Source organism: Dama dama, chromosome 27, assembly GCF_033118175.1.
Source record: "Dama dama isolate Ldn47 chromosome 27, ASM3311817v1, whole genome shotgun sequence".
Taxonomy (NCBI): domain Eukaryota; kingdom Metazoa; phylum Chordata; class Mammalia; order Artiodactyla; family Cervidae; genus Dama; species Dama dama.
The window spans coordinates 46,813,630-46,828,752 of NC_083707.1; the positions used below are offsets into that span (position 1 = coordinate 46,813,630).

Genomic DNA, 15,123 nt, shown 5'->3' on the forward strand with positions numbered 1-15,123 from the left:
TGGATCCCTGGGTATAACATACCGTGGATAACAATCACGAAAGTTGGAAAAACAGTGATTTCGATATTTGGTGACTCCAAAATCTCCATTGTTGGTCTGGCTCTTATCAACTTACAATTCCTGAGCTCCTTTCCAATGAGTTGCTGGATTGCCCTGCAGTGTCTGAGCAGATCTAGACTCGAATTTGTTACCCTCTTTCCTCCAGACAAGCTCCTTCTCACATATTTCCCACTTGGGGCAGGTTAGTTGCTAAGTTGTGTCTGATCCTTGGCGACCCCACAGACTCCCCAGTCCATGGGATTTCCCAGGCAAGATTACTGGAGTGGGTTGCCACTTCCTTCTCCAGGGGATCTTCCCCACCCAGCGATCCGAACCCATGCAGGCAGATTCTTTACCAACTGAACCTTCAGGAAAGAAGTCATTTTCCAATTAGTTCTCCATAATCCGGCCCTGCCTGCCTCATTCCGGCCCCCAGCTATACATGCGTTATGAAGAATTACTCAAGTCTCCCCTGAACCTTCCAACTGTTGTGCAAGCTGGGTTTCATCCCCCTTCCATCCACCTTTATTTCTTATCGGTCATTTCCCCTTTCCCTAAGACCCCCTTCAAATGCCTCCCTCCCTGCTCCTTAAGACATCCCAACCGATTTGCTGTGGCTCGCTCCGCATCCTTCGAGTCCCCTGTCCGCATCTCCAGTGTGGCCTATGCATGTACTGCGTGCCATTCTGTCTTCCCCACAGACTGTGAGGTCCTGGGGACCCTGGACTGCATCTGTCTTGCACATCACTGTGGGTTCAGCATGTAGGAAATCTTCATAAAGTATTTGTTCAAGCGAGAACAGACGTGGAAGCCAAGAAATTGGTGTTTTTTGCCTTTTCCTTCTTATTCCACATACTGTGCACCTTCTCCGGTAGAGACCCGGAGCTCACTAAGCCACCTGTACTGCCCACCTTCCTCTCTATATCTCCCCTTCACCTTCCTTCCCAGAAGCACCCCCTGGACAGCACAGGGAGTGGCCAGGCAACCAAAAAAGAAGAATGTACTCGGACTCACACCCCCACTTCCTTCTGGTGGAGTCTGTCCCTGATTCTCGCTGGAACAGCTGGCCCTCTTTGTGGCCCTTTGTGTCACGTCAAACAATGAAGGCTCTGCCGAGTCCATCCACCCGGCTCAGCCCAGAAGCAAAGAAGGGCCACCTGCATGAATCCCCAGCTCCCAAGTAGATCTGCCGCCAGCACCAGGTTCTCCTCACTTCTGACCAGGCTGTGTCAACAGCCTCCCAGCCTCCTCCCTTTCCTACCCCTTTCCTGAAAGACCCAGAGAGCCTGCCTTCACTTGGATCACATCACTACTCTACTGAAGGACCACATGCAGCTCCCTATGGCCTAATGAACGGAGTTTAAACTGTCCTTCTCAGTCCAATAAGCACCTCCCTAAAGCCACTGACCCAAAAATACATCTGTCCCTTCCTTCCCTGAACTTCCCATTCCCTACACTCCCCCTTACCCCAGTGGGATCCACATGTCACTGGCCTCCTGAGTTCACTACCCCTGCAGGTATGTGCTTTCAATCATTTCTCCATTACCCAATATTTCAAGAACCTACTACATGCCAGGCACCATATTTGGCGCTCAGGGTACAGCTGGGGACAAAACATAGTGAATCCTATCCCATGAAGCTTTCATATAGAGCAGGGTTTCTCTCCCTCAGCGCTGCTGACGTTTGGGGCTGGATAAGTCTTTCTTGTTGTGGGCTAAAGATCATAACATCTTTAGCCCTGTCCCTGGCCTCAGCCCGAGAGATGCCAGATGCTCTCCTCTCCCCACTGTGACAACCTGAAGTGTCTCCAGACATTGCCTGAGGGGCAACAGTGCCCTGATTGAGAACCTCCGGCCTAGAGCAGCAGAGGGGAGCTTGTTACAAATCATCCGAGGAGCTCATTAAAAAGGCCGGTTACTGGATCCCACTCCCAGACAGAGGCCCAGGAACGTGCATTTCAGTGACCATGCAGGTGACTCTCACGCAGGCCGTTCCAGCGCATCTACTGGAGGAACACTCAAGTGTCAAGTGTAGAAACACAGGAGACAGACCAGTAACCTTATCAAGTCAATTCATGACAATGATGAGATGTGCAGGAAACAAGATAGGGGAACAGATGCTATTCGTGTGCCAGTGTGGCAGCCACAACCTGGTGAAGGGTCAGGACAGCCTCTAGGACTGTCTAGCTGATCAATAGTTAAAGCCACGTGTGACAGCCAGGCAGGGTCAGCCCAGGAGAGGTGTGAGGAGGAGGGGCTACATCTCCGCACCTTGGCTCCTGCCCTCTCGGGCTCTGGATCTGCACTTCCCTCATCTGCCCCAAGCTTCTCCTTCCTTCACAGGCCCGGTCGGGTCCCACCTCCTCCAAGTGGTCTTCTTCCCTCCCAACTCCGGTCCGGTGGTGCCTTCCTCCTCAAACATTTCAACACTCACGTCTTAGCTCATCTGTGACCACTGTGCTTCCCCAACCAGACCTCAAGCTCCCTGGACACCAGGACCACAGTATCTTCTTTAAAGATCCCTCAGTGCCCTTCCAGGATGGAGGACATGTGAGTTTTGCTTACTTGATTGAATTCATCCAGGCCCTGGAGCAAGGCCTGTGAGGTGGCCGCTGAGACTGAGGGGGACAAGGTCTCTGTGTTAGAAGGTGGGATGCAACTGGTATGGCCGCCGAATTCCAGGCAGCCAGCTCACCCGCCCAAGATCGAGGTGGGCCTGCCAGGGCAAGCACTTAGAAGCTGAGCTGCCATTTGCTGTGGGCAGGATATTTTCCCAGTCTTGATAAGGCGGCAGGGGTCCCAGCAACCCCAGGGCCATTCTGGGTAGGTGCCAGCAGGGGGTAGGAACCCAGAGCCACCCTGCTAAGGAGCAAGTGCAGCAAGCAGGCCATTTCGGGCCCAACTGTCCTTGCACAGGGTCATCTTAGTGGGGGCGGGGGGTTGAGGGGCCGCAGGCACAATGGGCTCTAACAAGCCGGGAGACTCTCTGAAAACGTCCTTTAAAGCTACCAGCACCACGCAGGGCCTGTCAGCTGCCCTCAACCAGAGAAAAATGCTCTCTGGGAAGGTCGGGGCAGTAGCTGGTTGGGAACAAATGTCCTGGCCAAGAGGCCTCACGCTCCCCAGCTCGAGGTCGCTGAGCGGAAAATAGCCCAACTGTTTAACTTTCCTACCGTGAGCCTGGGCCCAGCAGCAGCGTCACTTGCTCCCATCCCTGGACGCAGCCCAGACTAGGACGCCAGCGACTGATGTGGATTCCAAAGGATGCAAAGAGAACAACTGTTTTATTATTCGGAAGTTTAGGGAAGAAGCCGGGATGTTTATATAGCTTGCCAGGCGTTTTGTTTTCTATCGGTCTGGTGGGGGGAGGGGCAGCGAGGGTAGGAAGACAACTGACAGCAACGGAAAAAACCTCGGGCAGAAAAGAGAAGCGGGGTCTTTCCGAGAGAGGCTCTGAAATGGGAGGATCCTAGCGCAGCCCTCTCCCCAGGTCCTGGAACCCCGAGCGGCTGCCCTCAGCCAGCCGCAGGCAGAAGCCCACGGTGGCATTCCCTTGTTTTGCGCACGCAGGGACTGAGGCCGTGCCCCAGCGCTGAGTCTCTTTCTCTTAATGGAGTTTGCCCACGGATGAGGTCGGGTAGGAGGGGGGCCCAAGGGGGTAGGGTTAACTTCTGCTGCAGCTCTGACCTTCTGCGAAAGGATGAGACGGAACCATCTGCTTCAGAAGGGATCGGGTGGTGAATTTCCCGGTGCCAGTGGTTACGGGTCTGTAAGAATTCACTGTTTCTGTCGCATCGTCCGAGCCCACTATCCACCCCGCCACACCTAACTCTGCACTCCTGGGCGGGGGGTGGGGGGAGTGGGCTGTGTTTTTTCCCCCAGGGGCCCCCACAAAAGTTCAGGACTCGAGAGGTAACCCTATACGGTTCTGAACCCTCCATACTCGGCAGCCTCCCCTCCAACCACATGGCCACGGCACTGTGGACTTGAGGACACCGATCTGACCCCTGAGGCCGCTCAGGACATTCATATGTTTTTATCCTCAGCTTGGCCTGTCCGAATTCCAACCTGTCCCCCGTTTTCCACAACAGAACAAAGTTGTCGGGCCCCTCTGGCTAGCGCTGAGCGCAGGCGTTCTCCTCCGGCTGGGAGGAGAGATGCGTTTAGGCGCGCGGTGACCCAAACCTCACGCGGCTTTGCTCGAGGTTCAGTGCAGACCCCGGGGTCGCTCACCGGGGCCACGCCGGGGCGGAGGCTGCGGCTGCGGCTGCCACCTGGGGGCTTGCTCGCGGGCTCCGCGCAACCCCACCCGCGCTCGGACTTTCTTACCTCTTGATGTAGTTCCTGCCATACAAGATCTGTTGCAGCAAGGTCACCAAGGCGAAGGCGCAGATGAAGATGAAGAGCAAAGTTCGGTTCCCCAACAAATCCCTGTTCGCCGAGGGGTCCGCGTAGCGCATCCTGGCGGCCGCGCGCGCACGGCGGAGCGCGGCGGGCGCCTGGCGCCTGGGGGCCCCCGCAATCACGCGCGGGGCTGCGGGGCCCCCGGGGGCGCGCGGCCCACCAGGCGCCTCTCGGCGCGATCAGGAGGGTGGGGGACTTCTCGGAGCAAAGTTTCCGGCTGGCGAAGCCGGAGCAGGCGCATCCGAGAGCCGCCCGCGCCGGGGCAGCTGGCAGAACAGGGCTGGCCTCCCCGAGCTCCACAGATACCCCAGGCCTCCCTCCCGATGCCTTTACCTCCGGGCGCCCATGCCCGGTAGCCTGCGATATCCCTGCGGAGGGGCGACGCCAGGTGCCCCGAGCCCCGGCGGCCCCTCCCGCCGAGGTGGCGGCCAATGGGGAGCGGGGCTCGGGCTAGGTCCGCCTGTGCGCAGAAGAGCGCCGCGCACCGCCCCCTCCGGCCGGGCTCCGGATCTGTCGCCCAGTGCGGTCCCCGGCCCTGGCGGGCCAAGTCTGATCCCCGGGCCCGCAGCGAGAGAGAGCGCGAAGGTCGGCCTTCAGTTCTACAGATGGGAGGTGGGGGACAAAACACCCGGAGAGTCTGGGTAACGACAGGCGGGCGATGGAGAGGGGGAGGGGTGGGGCGGAAAACGCCGGGTTTGAATCCCGGAATTTTAGAAGGAGGCTGGAAGGAAAGCCGCGGCAGGGCACTGAGTCACCCCCGCGGCCGCGTCCTCGCGCTCCCGGGGAGATACCTCCCGAGAAAGCCGAGCAAGGTCAGCCCGGCAGCCCTCAAGGACGGAGCGCGCGGCTCCTGCATGCTGATGGCCTGCGGAGCCGCCCGCCCGCCCGCGTCCCGGGCGCCCCACTCCAGCAGGGAGGAGATTCTGGGGCTTTCCGCCCGGCCACAGCTCTCGGCAGTTCGTCAAAGACCTTGTTGTCACCGAGACACTGGGACCTTGTCTCATCCTTGGAACCACTCGTAAATCTTAGGTCAGGCAGCGGGCCGCCTTCGGGTACCATGGTCCCCCAGAGCTCTAGTAAGTCACTGTTTAGAAAGGTCTGCACTTCTAGAATGCAGACATGGGAGGGGGGAGGCGGGGGCGGGGCGGACCCAAAGAAATGCAATGCAAAAGACGTACTTCTTCAGAGATCCTAACCCCTCACTGGGCTCTCCCAGCATCCTTCCACCCCCACCCCACTCCGCACGCCCCTCCTGGGAGTCATGTGCCCGCAGCGGTCACCACGGAGCCCTAAGTGGATGATTCTAGGGCGTCTCTTTCCAGCGCCCTCCAGCCAGTCCGGGCGATTGTAAAGTCAGGTTGCGGCTTCATCTCCGAACTTGACGAGACCTCGAATCTCTCAGCAAGAAAAAGGACATTGACAGGGGAGTGCCCAAACTCCAATACTCTGGTCTCAGCATCTAATAGTTTGCTCTTTGAACTGGAAGAACCAAAGAACTCACGGTTAAATCTCATGATTAGGGTTGCACCAATATCTTGGAATTCATGTTAATTTACAAGGTGAAAGCAGACCCTGTGTTGTCTATGTATCAAATAACTATTATCCATGAGGTTGCCAGTAGGCTTTTAGCCAACTAAAGAAATAACACATAAACTTTTAGATGGTACGTTATTATTGTAACCCCATATTTGATCTGTGGTACCACCTCAGTTCAGTTCAGTCCTCAGTCCTGTCCTACTCTTTGCGACCCCATGGACTGCAGCACGCCAGGCTTCCCTGTCCAACTCCCAGAGCTTGCTCAAACTTTCATCAAGAGGCTCTTTAGTTCCTCTTTGCTTTCTTCCATAAGGGTGATGCCAGCTGCCTATCTGAGGTTATTGATATTTCTCCCTGCAATCTTGATTCCAGTTTGTGCTTCATTCAATCCGGCCAGCATTTCGCATGATGTACTCTGCATATATAAGCAAGGTTACAATATACAGCCTTGACCTACTCCTTTCCCAATTTGGAAACAGTCCATTGTTCCATGTCTGCTTATAACTGTTGCATTCAAACTGTATGTACAATTATTTGCATATCATTTACATTGTAGTAGGCAATATAAATAATCTAGAGATGTGTATAGTGTTATGCAAATACAATGCTGTTTTATGTAAGGGACTTGAGCACTGGCAGATTTTGGTGTCCACAGGAGACCTGGAACCAATCCTGAGGATACTGAGGGATAACTGTATTCTATATGGGAGGTATTTGGATTGCTTGATACTCTGCAAATGATTAGCAAGAGTCCAGAGCATCTCTCGGAGAAGGCAGTGGCAACCCACTCCAGTACTCTTGCCTGGAAAATCCCATGGACTGAGGAGCCTGGTAGGCTGCCGTCTATGGGGTCGCAGAGAGTCAGATACGACTGAAGTGACTTAGCAGCAGCAGCAGCAGCAGAGCATCTTTGCTGACACTGCTTTTTTGATCCTAACGACATTTAAAACATGCTTTCACAAGAAGTCAAAGAAGTGTCTTTCACACACACACACAATCACAAGCATCTCTGATGGAATCAGAGACTGACGGTCTGGAAACATGGAGGTCTGCAGTTCCTGTTATTTCTATTAATGGGGATATGGTTCCATTTTAAGTCAAATTGATATTCTGATGGTAGAATTGCAGCAAACACTCAGAAGGCCTTGCAAACAAAAGAGTAAACACATGGAGAACCGATCCCTCTGCCAGACTCAGCGAACACCATTTTTATATCCTAATTGCCAGGAATGGGGACAGCTGCATCTTTGTTTAAAACACACACTCACGCACAATTAAGCCAAGAACAAATGTCAACACTGGCACAATCTGCTAAATTACTGATAACTGATGAGTATTACTCATGCTGTGAGCATTGTCTCCAACAGAAAATGGAAAGATTCCTATTTTGAAAAGATCTCAGAGGTTTCTACTGGTTTAAGAAAGCTGCGTTTTGTTTCAACTGCACAACTGCAACCTGCCAGGTTATATAAGTAACCTTCCACCCACGTGTTCAAGGAGTTTATGATAAGAATATGCTGTTCCTGTACGTCTTTATATGAACAAGGCGGATTTGTGGTTTGGGGACACTTTCCTGTGATGAGGGTGTCTAGTGGCCACTGACTAAAAATGCCAGGGATGGTCTTGTAATCCAGTGAGCCAGGGTTGCCCCTTGCATGGGCAACTGCAGACAACTGGACTCTATGCCATCAGTCTTGTTTTCAATAAATTCTTATTATAGACTATAACTTAAACTCCTTTTTCAGTTCCCTTATGAAGTACGAGCTTTGTTCTAAATAACTTATGAAATAATCTTGAACATGAATGTGAAGTCCCCTTTTGACCTGCACATCTCCAACCTGACAAACATCTTCCTTCTGTCTCAGCACCACCTCCCAGGGGTCAACTGAAAGAAAAATACACAATGTAAAGGTAGAGAGTTAAGTTTTATTCATAGCCCAGGAGACAGCCTCTCAGATAGCTCTGAGGAACTACTCCAAAGAGTTAAAGGAGGAGCCAAGATATAGATGATTATTTTTTTGCTTGAAAAAAACATGTAGTCAAACATCAAAAGATGACTGCTAATCACAAAGAACAGACCTCTCAAGTTAATGATTTTAGTGCTTTTCGATGTACAGGAAGATGCAAGAATCTGGGGTCTCTTAGACATTCTCCTTAGATGTGCACCTTAACTATCTAGGGACCAGTGTATCCAAAGGACAGAACACTTCCTGTTTTTCTCCATCCTGAATTTTCTTCTGGAGAAGAAAATACAGTGGCTAATGGCTGTATCCTTGTAGAACTGAAAAGGCAGGCAACATTTTTTGTTTACACAGGTATTTCTCTCCTGCATTTGCCCCAGTTTATTCAGTTTGCTTCAAAAGGTAGAGGCATCATTATTATTATTCCATAACAGTTTATGCATTCAGGGCATATGGTGCAGAGAGAGCCATTTCTACCTCAGGCGTGTCATACTCCTACAGATCAAAATAGCTACACAGTTTATGATAAGGTTACTCAGAACACATTTAGAGGGAATTCCCTGGCAATCCAGTGACTCAGACTCTGCGCTTTCATGTCCAAGGGCCTGGGTTCAATTCCTGGTTGAGGAACTAAGATCCTAGAAGCTGTGAGTTTCACAGCCATAAAAAAGAACACATTTAGATGACATGATGACATGGTGGCCAGAAAGAACCTGGGATCTCCTTTGATCACTTTAAAGGCCAAGCTCTGGGGTAGAAACACTGGGATCAGGTTCTGTCCTTTGAGCAAGAGCACTGATGAATTCAGCTGAATGTTTATCATTGCAACCCAATACTGGCCTCTAGATATGTTTTGTGACTGGTCAGTATAATGCTAGAACTTCAGACAAATGCCTATAAATATAGCTGCCTAGAAGTGTCTAATGTTCCTTGGGTACCTGAGAAATGGAAAGGAATGACCGTTCCCTGTGATCATCCATTTCTAAAGCAGCAGGGGAGTTCCCAGTCCTGATGCCATGGCCGCAGCAGAGCCCCTGTCATTTACCCATGGTCCCGGGTCCTAAAATCTCCAATCACTTGGTAGCTGTGGTGGAAGAGCTTCCAGGTGCTTGGTCTTCTGTGAATGCCAGGGAAAAAAGATCAGCCAGTCTATGCCCCAAGAGCTTCATAGCACAGTGAAGACAGATACACAGTACTCTACAGGAGGCTATGTGTGCCTGTAACTCACACTGGGGTGTCAGGGGTGGGGAGGTGGGGAGGGACCGATTGGCAAGAGAGGTGTCCAGAGGAGGCAGTGTTTGGCCTGAATTGTGACAAGTAAGGAGGTGGGCCATGAGGAGCCCTAGGATGAGGTATGCAGGGCAGAGGAGCCGGATGGGCAGCCGCAGACGTGGCACAGCCAGCTCGGCGTGGCTGGAGATGAGGCTGGAGGGGGGTGGTGGCAGGAACCAGGACATGGGGAGTTGGGACTGTATCCACAGAACTATTGCAAGATTTTCAGTAGGGGAACAATATGTTCAGATTTGCGCTTTAGATAAATCAATCTGCCGGGTGGTGGAGAACAGTTTGAGGGAGAAACACCTGAAAAGACATGGAGGTGACAACTTGTCTTGCTTCCCCCTGCCAGCAGCCAACCCCTCCCCAGCACTGCAGCCCCCCGGCACCCTACTGGCAGCCAGCCCCACCAAGGATCTCTCGTTACTGTACCAATTTGGTAAGGCACTCTCTGCCTCCTTCCAGAGGAGCAGGCCGGGGGTGGAGGCACAGGCTCACTGCTTCATGAGAGCCGGCACTGTATTCAGTGCTTCACATGTGGCTCATCTGATGATGTTCATGGCCGTCGGTAAGTATGCTGGGGGCAGGCCCACCACATACTGGGACAGCTCAGAGCTTGTCTCTGATACTCTCCTTTTCCCCCCGCTTTCCAGGATTCCCTCTGGTTCCTTGTGCAAAAATATATACTCTCCCCACTCCCTTTGAAAGGCCTGCTCTTGGGAAAGGCTCTGATAGCTTTCATTCAGTACTCCTGCTGGAAGGAAATTCAACATGAAGCATTTTCTGTGCCTGTAATAAAAGCCGGCTCCAGGAGAGCTGCGCACAGAACACTGGAGAGAAACCTCAGGCGAGCCGCACCATAGCCACGTCCTCAGGGTGTTCAGTGCAACCTACTGGGGAGAGAACATGTGTCTGATGTCACAATAGAAATCCATGGAAACAGGACTCGTTTTAAAGGAAACCTCTTGTAAAGTTTTCTTGTCAACACTTGCATATGAGAAACGACAGGATTGATGTATTCTGCCTGAACACCCCAAAAACAGATCTTCATCCACGAGTGTGCTCACAGTAGGACCGCCTGGCCCTGCTATGTGGTAAGTTTGCCCAGGTCACCATTACTTACAGGCCAAGCAGACAGAGTTGTATAGCAGAGGTCAGCAAGCTTTTTCTGAAAAGGACAGAAAAAAAATCTGTACATTTCGTGGGCCGCACCCCTTCTTTTGCATGCAGCTCTATTGTTGCCTGAGACAGAAACGAATGGGTGTGACCAGAGTTTGCCTGTGGGCTGTAGGTGGCTGCCCCTGCTCCCTATCATGTGATAGGCAGAGCCCTATGCTGGAAGGCCTACTCCGTGGACCTAAAGAGTCCCATAAAAGACATTCCCCTGTGTTCAGGATTATGTCCATAAAGGCCTGATAGATTGTAACATGTTAATCCATTATCCATTGTCAACAGGTTAGCACAGCTTCATTTATCCCTGAAGTACAGCCTGGAGATCACAGGATGGCATTTCCATGCATAGAATGCATGGAATGCCCTCTACCCTTTTTTCCACTTATGTTTCCCTTTTCTTCTTTTCAATGGGACATTGTTCCGGGGAGTGTGTAGTGTTGAGGGTAGAGAAATGAGAGAATGGGAAGATATGTCCCACCAACCTCCCAGAAATGCCATGTCAGAACCACGTACGGCGTCATCCATGGTGCTGTGCGCTGGTCGCCTGCCCGGCCCTCCAGCCCCCAACACGTGTTACTGGCCTATTTAGTACTGCACCTGTGACAACAATCACCACGCTCATGGGAAAAGAAAAGCCAGCCAACAGGTCCACCACTTACAAATGAGGACACAGATTATGTTTGTTGTCTGAATGACTTGGTGTTTGGCTGCAAAGGCTTCCAGGCAGGAGAAAGTGGCTGACAGTGTCCTGGAGCGTGGGAGGTGCTGTGCGACGGTGGGAAAGAGCTCAGGATGGGGTCAGAAGGTGACACGCTTTAGGTCACAGCTCTGTGAGCTCAGGAGAGACACCTACCTTCTCTAACCCACTGGTATTGTCACATGTAAATTGGAAAATACAGTACCTACCCCCTCAAAGGAGTCTGTGAAGATTAAATGTAAAACTGTAAAAGCATTTTGTAAGCTATAAAACCGTACAACTCTAGACAGCAGTATTTACTGTGGCCAGAGATGAGTCTCAACAAATTTGTGAAGGTGGTCAGCTGTCCTTGGTGGCATCCCTCTTCCCCTGTCCTCTCTTGACCACTCCCAGGGCCTGGCATCAGTGGCCAGGACTCCCCAGCATCCCCATTGGAGCCCAGACCAGGATCTGCCCCCTTCATTCTCCTCCCACCAAGCAAAGCTCATCTCCTCAATACACAGCTGAAGCTGACCTAAGGAAGTGTAGAATCGTGGAAACAGCACAGTGCTAATCATCAAAAACCTGAATTCTAGGTCTGGCCATCTGTCACTAACTGGCCATCTGAATTCAGGTTTGATTAGCCTATTAGCATCCTTAGACTTGGAGCCTATACATGGAAAGACAGCTGTGGTTTTTAAAACTTTTTCCAGCGTTAAAACTCTGCCTTCAAAGCAAAAGGATGCTCCTTGCTCTTCATCCCTCCCCTCATGCCCCTTCTTGGCCCAAATGGCTCCCCCTAGGCACCCACATAGAAAGGCAAGGGCTTGCTGAAGCATGGTTGAAAACTCTGAGCTAAATGACCCCTGAGGTTCCATTCATCTTCAGAATTCTCTAACTCAGTCTCTACTTCTAAGATAAAAGACTTCATGCTAATGTGAGGGATAATATAACATACTATAGTACTCCTACTAGAATCACTTGCATTTGAGTAGGAATTCTCCTAGCTGTGTAATTTTATGAATTAATATATAATGATAGAATTTCAGGGATCGTGTATATGAAAGAGGCAGTTTGGAGACCCCCCAGACCCCCTAAGATCTTATGACTTGGGCTGTCTATTCAGCTTTCATGTAGGACTAACTTAGGTGGTTAATGTCATTTTTCAGGCTAGTGAGTGAACTCTTGGCTTCCCAACAGATCCTTATGGTTAATTGTGAGGCCCAAGGAGGACAAAGAAAGGTCATCAATTCTTTCATGGGGGGAACTGGAGTTAGAATCAGGTTCAGCTCTGAAGGACAGAAATCCCCAAAATGACAAGACCTAATAAAGATATACATTTCTTTCTATTATATAACAGACATCCAACAGCGATCTAAAGCTAGGAGAGTGGCTTCATTCAGAAAAGTCTTTGAAGATCCAGGCTCCTCCCAGCTCATCACTCTAATTTTCCAAGGAAGTAGCTCTTGTCCTCAGGTTCCAAAATGGACACAAGAGCTCCAGCCATCACTTCTAAGGTCCATTTAACAAGATGAGGGAAGATCATTAATTATTAGAGAAATGCAAAGCAAAACTACAATGAGGTATCACCTCACACCACTTATAATGGCCATCATCAAAAAATCTATAAGCAATAAATGCTGAGAAGATGTGGAGAAAAGGGAACACTCCTATACTTTTGGTGGGCATGTAAACTGATACAGCCATTCTGGAGAACAGTATGGAGAATCCTTTAAAAACTAGGAATAAATCTACAATATGACCTAGCAATTCCACTACTGGACACATACCCTGAGACTCAAGCCACAGTTCCAAAAGACACATGCATTCCAATGTTCACTGCAGCACTATTTACCATAGCCAGAACATGGAAGCAACCAAGATGTCCATCTACAGATGAATGGATAAAGAAGGTGTGGTACATACATACAATGGAGTATTACTCAGCCATAAAAACGAACACATTCGAGTCAGTTTTAGTGAGGTGGATGAACCGAGAGCCTCTTATGCAGAGTGAAGTAAGTCAGAAAGAGAAAAATATATCATATATTAGTGCATATATATGGAATCTAGAAAAATGGTATTGATGAACCTATTTGCAAGGAAAGAATGGAGACACAGATATAGAGAACAGGCTTGTGGGTGCAGTGGGGGAGGAGAGAATAAGATGAATGGAGAAAGTAGCATTGACATGTATACACCACCATGTGTCAAACAGACAGCTGGTGAGAAGCTGCTATATAACACAGGGGCCCCAGCCTGACGCTCTGTGATGACCTAGAGGGGTGGGGTGGGGGAGGGGAGGGAGGCTCAAGAGTTGGGGGATATATGTATAATCACGGCTGATTCATGCTGTTGTATGGCAGAAACCAACACAACATTGTAAAGCAACTTCCCTGCAATTAAAAATTAAATAAAAAATGAGATGAGGGAAGAGATAAAGAAAGGTGGGTCTTTCTCCATTTAAAGACAGTCTCGGAAGACTCACATAACACTTCCACTCATATCTCCTTAGCTAACCTGATATTTTTAGTCAACCTAAATAAAAGGGAGGCTGGGGCTTCCCTGATGGCTTGGTGGTAAGGAACCCGCCTGCTAATATAGGAGACACAGGTTCTATCCCTGATCCGGGAGGATTCCTCATGCCACGGAGCAACTAAGCTCATGCATCACAACTACTGAGCCTGTGCTCTTCAGCCCAGGAACTGCAACTACTGATCCCACACGCCACGACTACTGAAGCCCGTGTGCCTAGAGTCAATGCTCTAAAACAAGAGAAGCCGCTGCAATGAGAAGCCCGTGCACCACAACTAGAGAGAGGCCCCCACTTGTTGCAACTAGAGAAAAAACTATGCAGCAAGATCCAGCACAGCCAAAAATAAAGAAAGAAATGAAATTATATATAGGCCTGGTGTGCTGCAGCCCATGGGGTCACAAAGAGTCGACGCAACTTAGCAACTGAACAACAACAACAATGTATTTTAAAGAGAGTACCGGGGCGGTGGATATGACCCTCAGGACAGTGTGCGGGCAGTGTGAGAGGTTATGTCTCTTGTCCAGGTTCACAGAGCCTGTGGGCAGAAGAGCTGAGATCTAAATCTGGATGAGTCTGGCCCCGACGCCCATGGGGTCGCAAAGAATCAGACTTGACTTAGCAACTGAACAATGTATTTTAAAAAGGGAGGTTGGAGGAAATCATCTTCCAGTGGGGAAGAGAAGGAAGGATGACCTATGACAGCTGGTGGTTTCCATGTCAGGAGCTAGTCAGCCACCGAGAGGGGTTAATCAGAATTTCAGTTCTGAGATTTATACACTGACCTAGCCTCATGGGAATCTTACTTTGATATCTTCAGATTCTTAAACATGATTTTTAATGTCGTTAGAATAGATGCAGATGAGAGTTGCATAAGTCATAATGAGTTTGAACTTTAAAAATACATTTGTACTCAACAGTATGCTACAAAGTTCCTATTTTCTTTTTAACCTTTTAAAAAAGTATAGCATATGTACAGAAAAGTGCACAAATCATGGAGTACAGCTACATAAATTATCACAAAATAAAGACACCTAGGTAAGGAAAAAAAAACCCTTCCTTTTCTCCATTTTTATTTGCAACTCTGTCTTTGCCCTATCTTCTCTTCTGCTCTCCTCACTTCCCAGGCCTCCCAGATACCCTGGGCGTGGGGGCAGGTAATCTTTTGAGGTTGTTGTGCTTCCCAGGTGGCACGAGTGGTAAAGAACCCACCTACCCAAGCAGGAGACTAAGAGACCTGGGTTCGATCCCTGAGTCAGGAAGATCCCCTGGAGAAGGAAATGGCAACCCACTCCAGTATTCTTGCCTGGAGAATCCCATGGAGAGAGGAGCCTGGTGCGGGATACAGTCCATAGCATCGGAAACAGCCAGACACGACTGAAGTGGCTTAGCATGCATGCATGCATGTGCCTTCTGGACAGCGTGACCTTTGGAGCCAGAGTTACCCAGGTCAGGGTCTCAGCGCTTCTGCCCGCAGGCTCTGTGAACCTGGACAAGAGACATAACCTCTCTCACCGCTGCCCACGA

General features: G+C 50.2%; 1 protein-coding gene across 4 annotated transcripts in view; it reads right to left on the bottom strand.

The window, feature by feature from the left end:
- The window catches only part of ST8SIA5 (ST8 alpha-N-acetyl-neuraminide alpha-2,8-sialyltransferase 5), an 88,896-nt gene that overhangs the window by 70,184 nt on the left and 3,589 nt on the right, over positions 1–15,123 (bottom strand). For 2 of the 4 annotated variants that reach the window (XM_061130719.1, XM_061130716.1), the window contains exon 1: positions 4,368–4,507. The exons of the other annotated variants lie outside the window; for them this stretch is intronic. In XM_061130719.1, coding sequence (XP_060986702.1) covers positions 4,368–4,498 — 131 coding nt within the window. In that variant the 5' untranslated portion in view covers positions 4,499–4,507. Of the gene's footprint in view, positions 1–4,367; positions 4,508–15,123 lie in introns of those variants that run through there. 4 annotated transcript variants of the gene reach the window in all.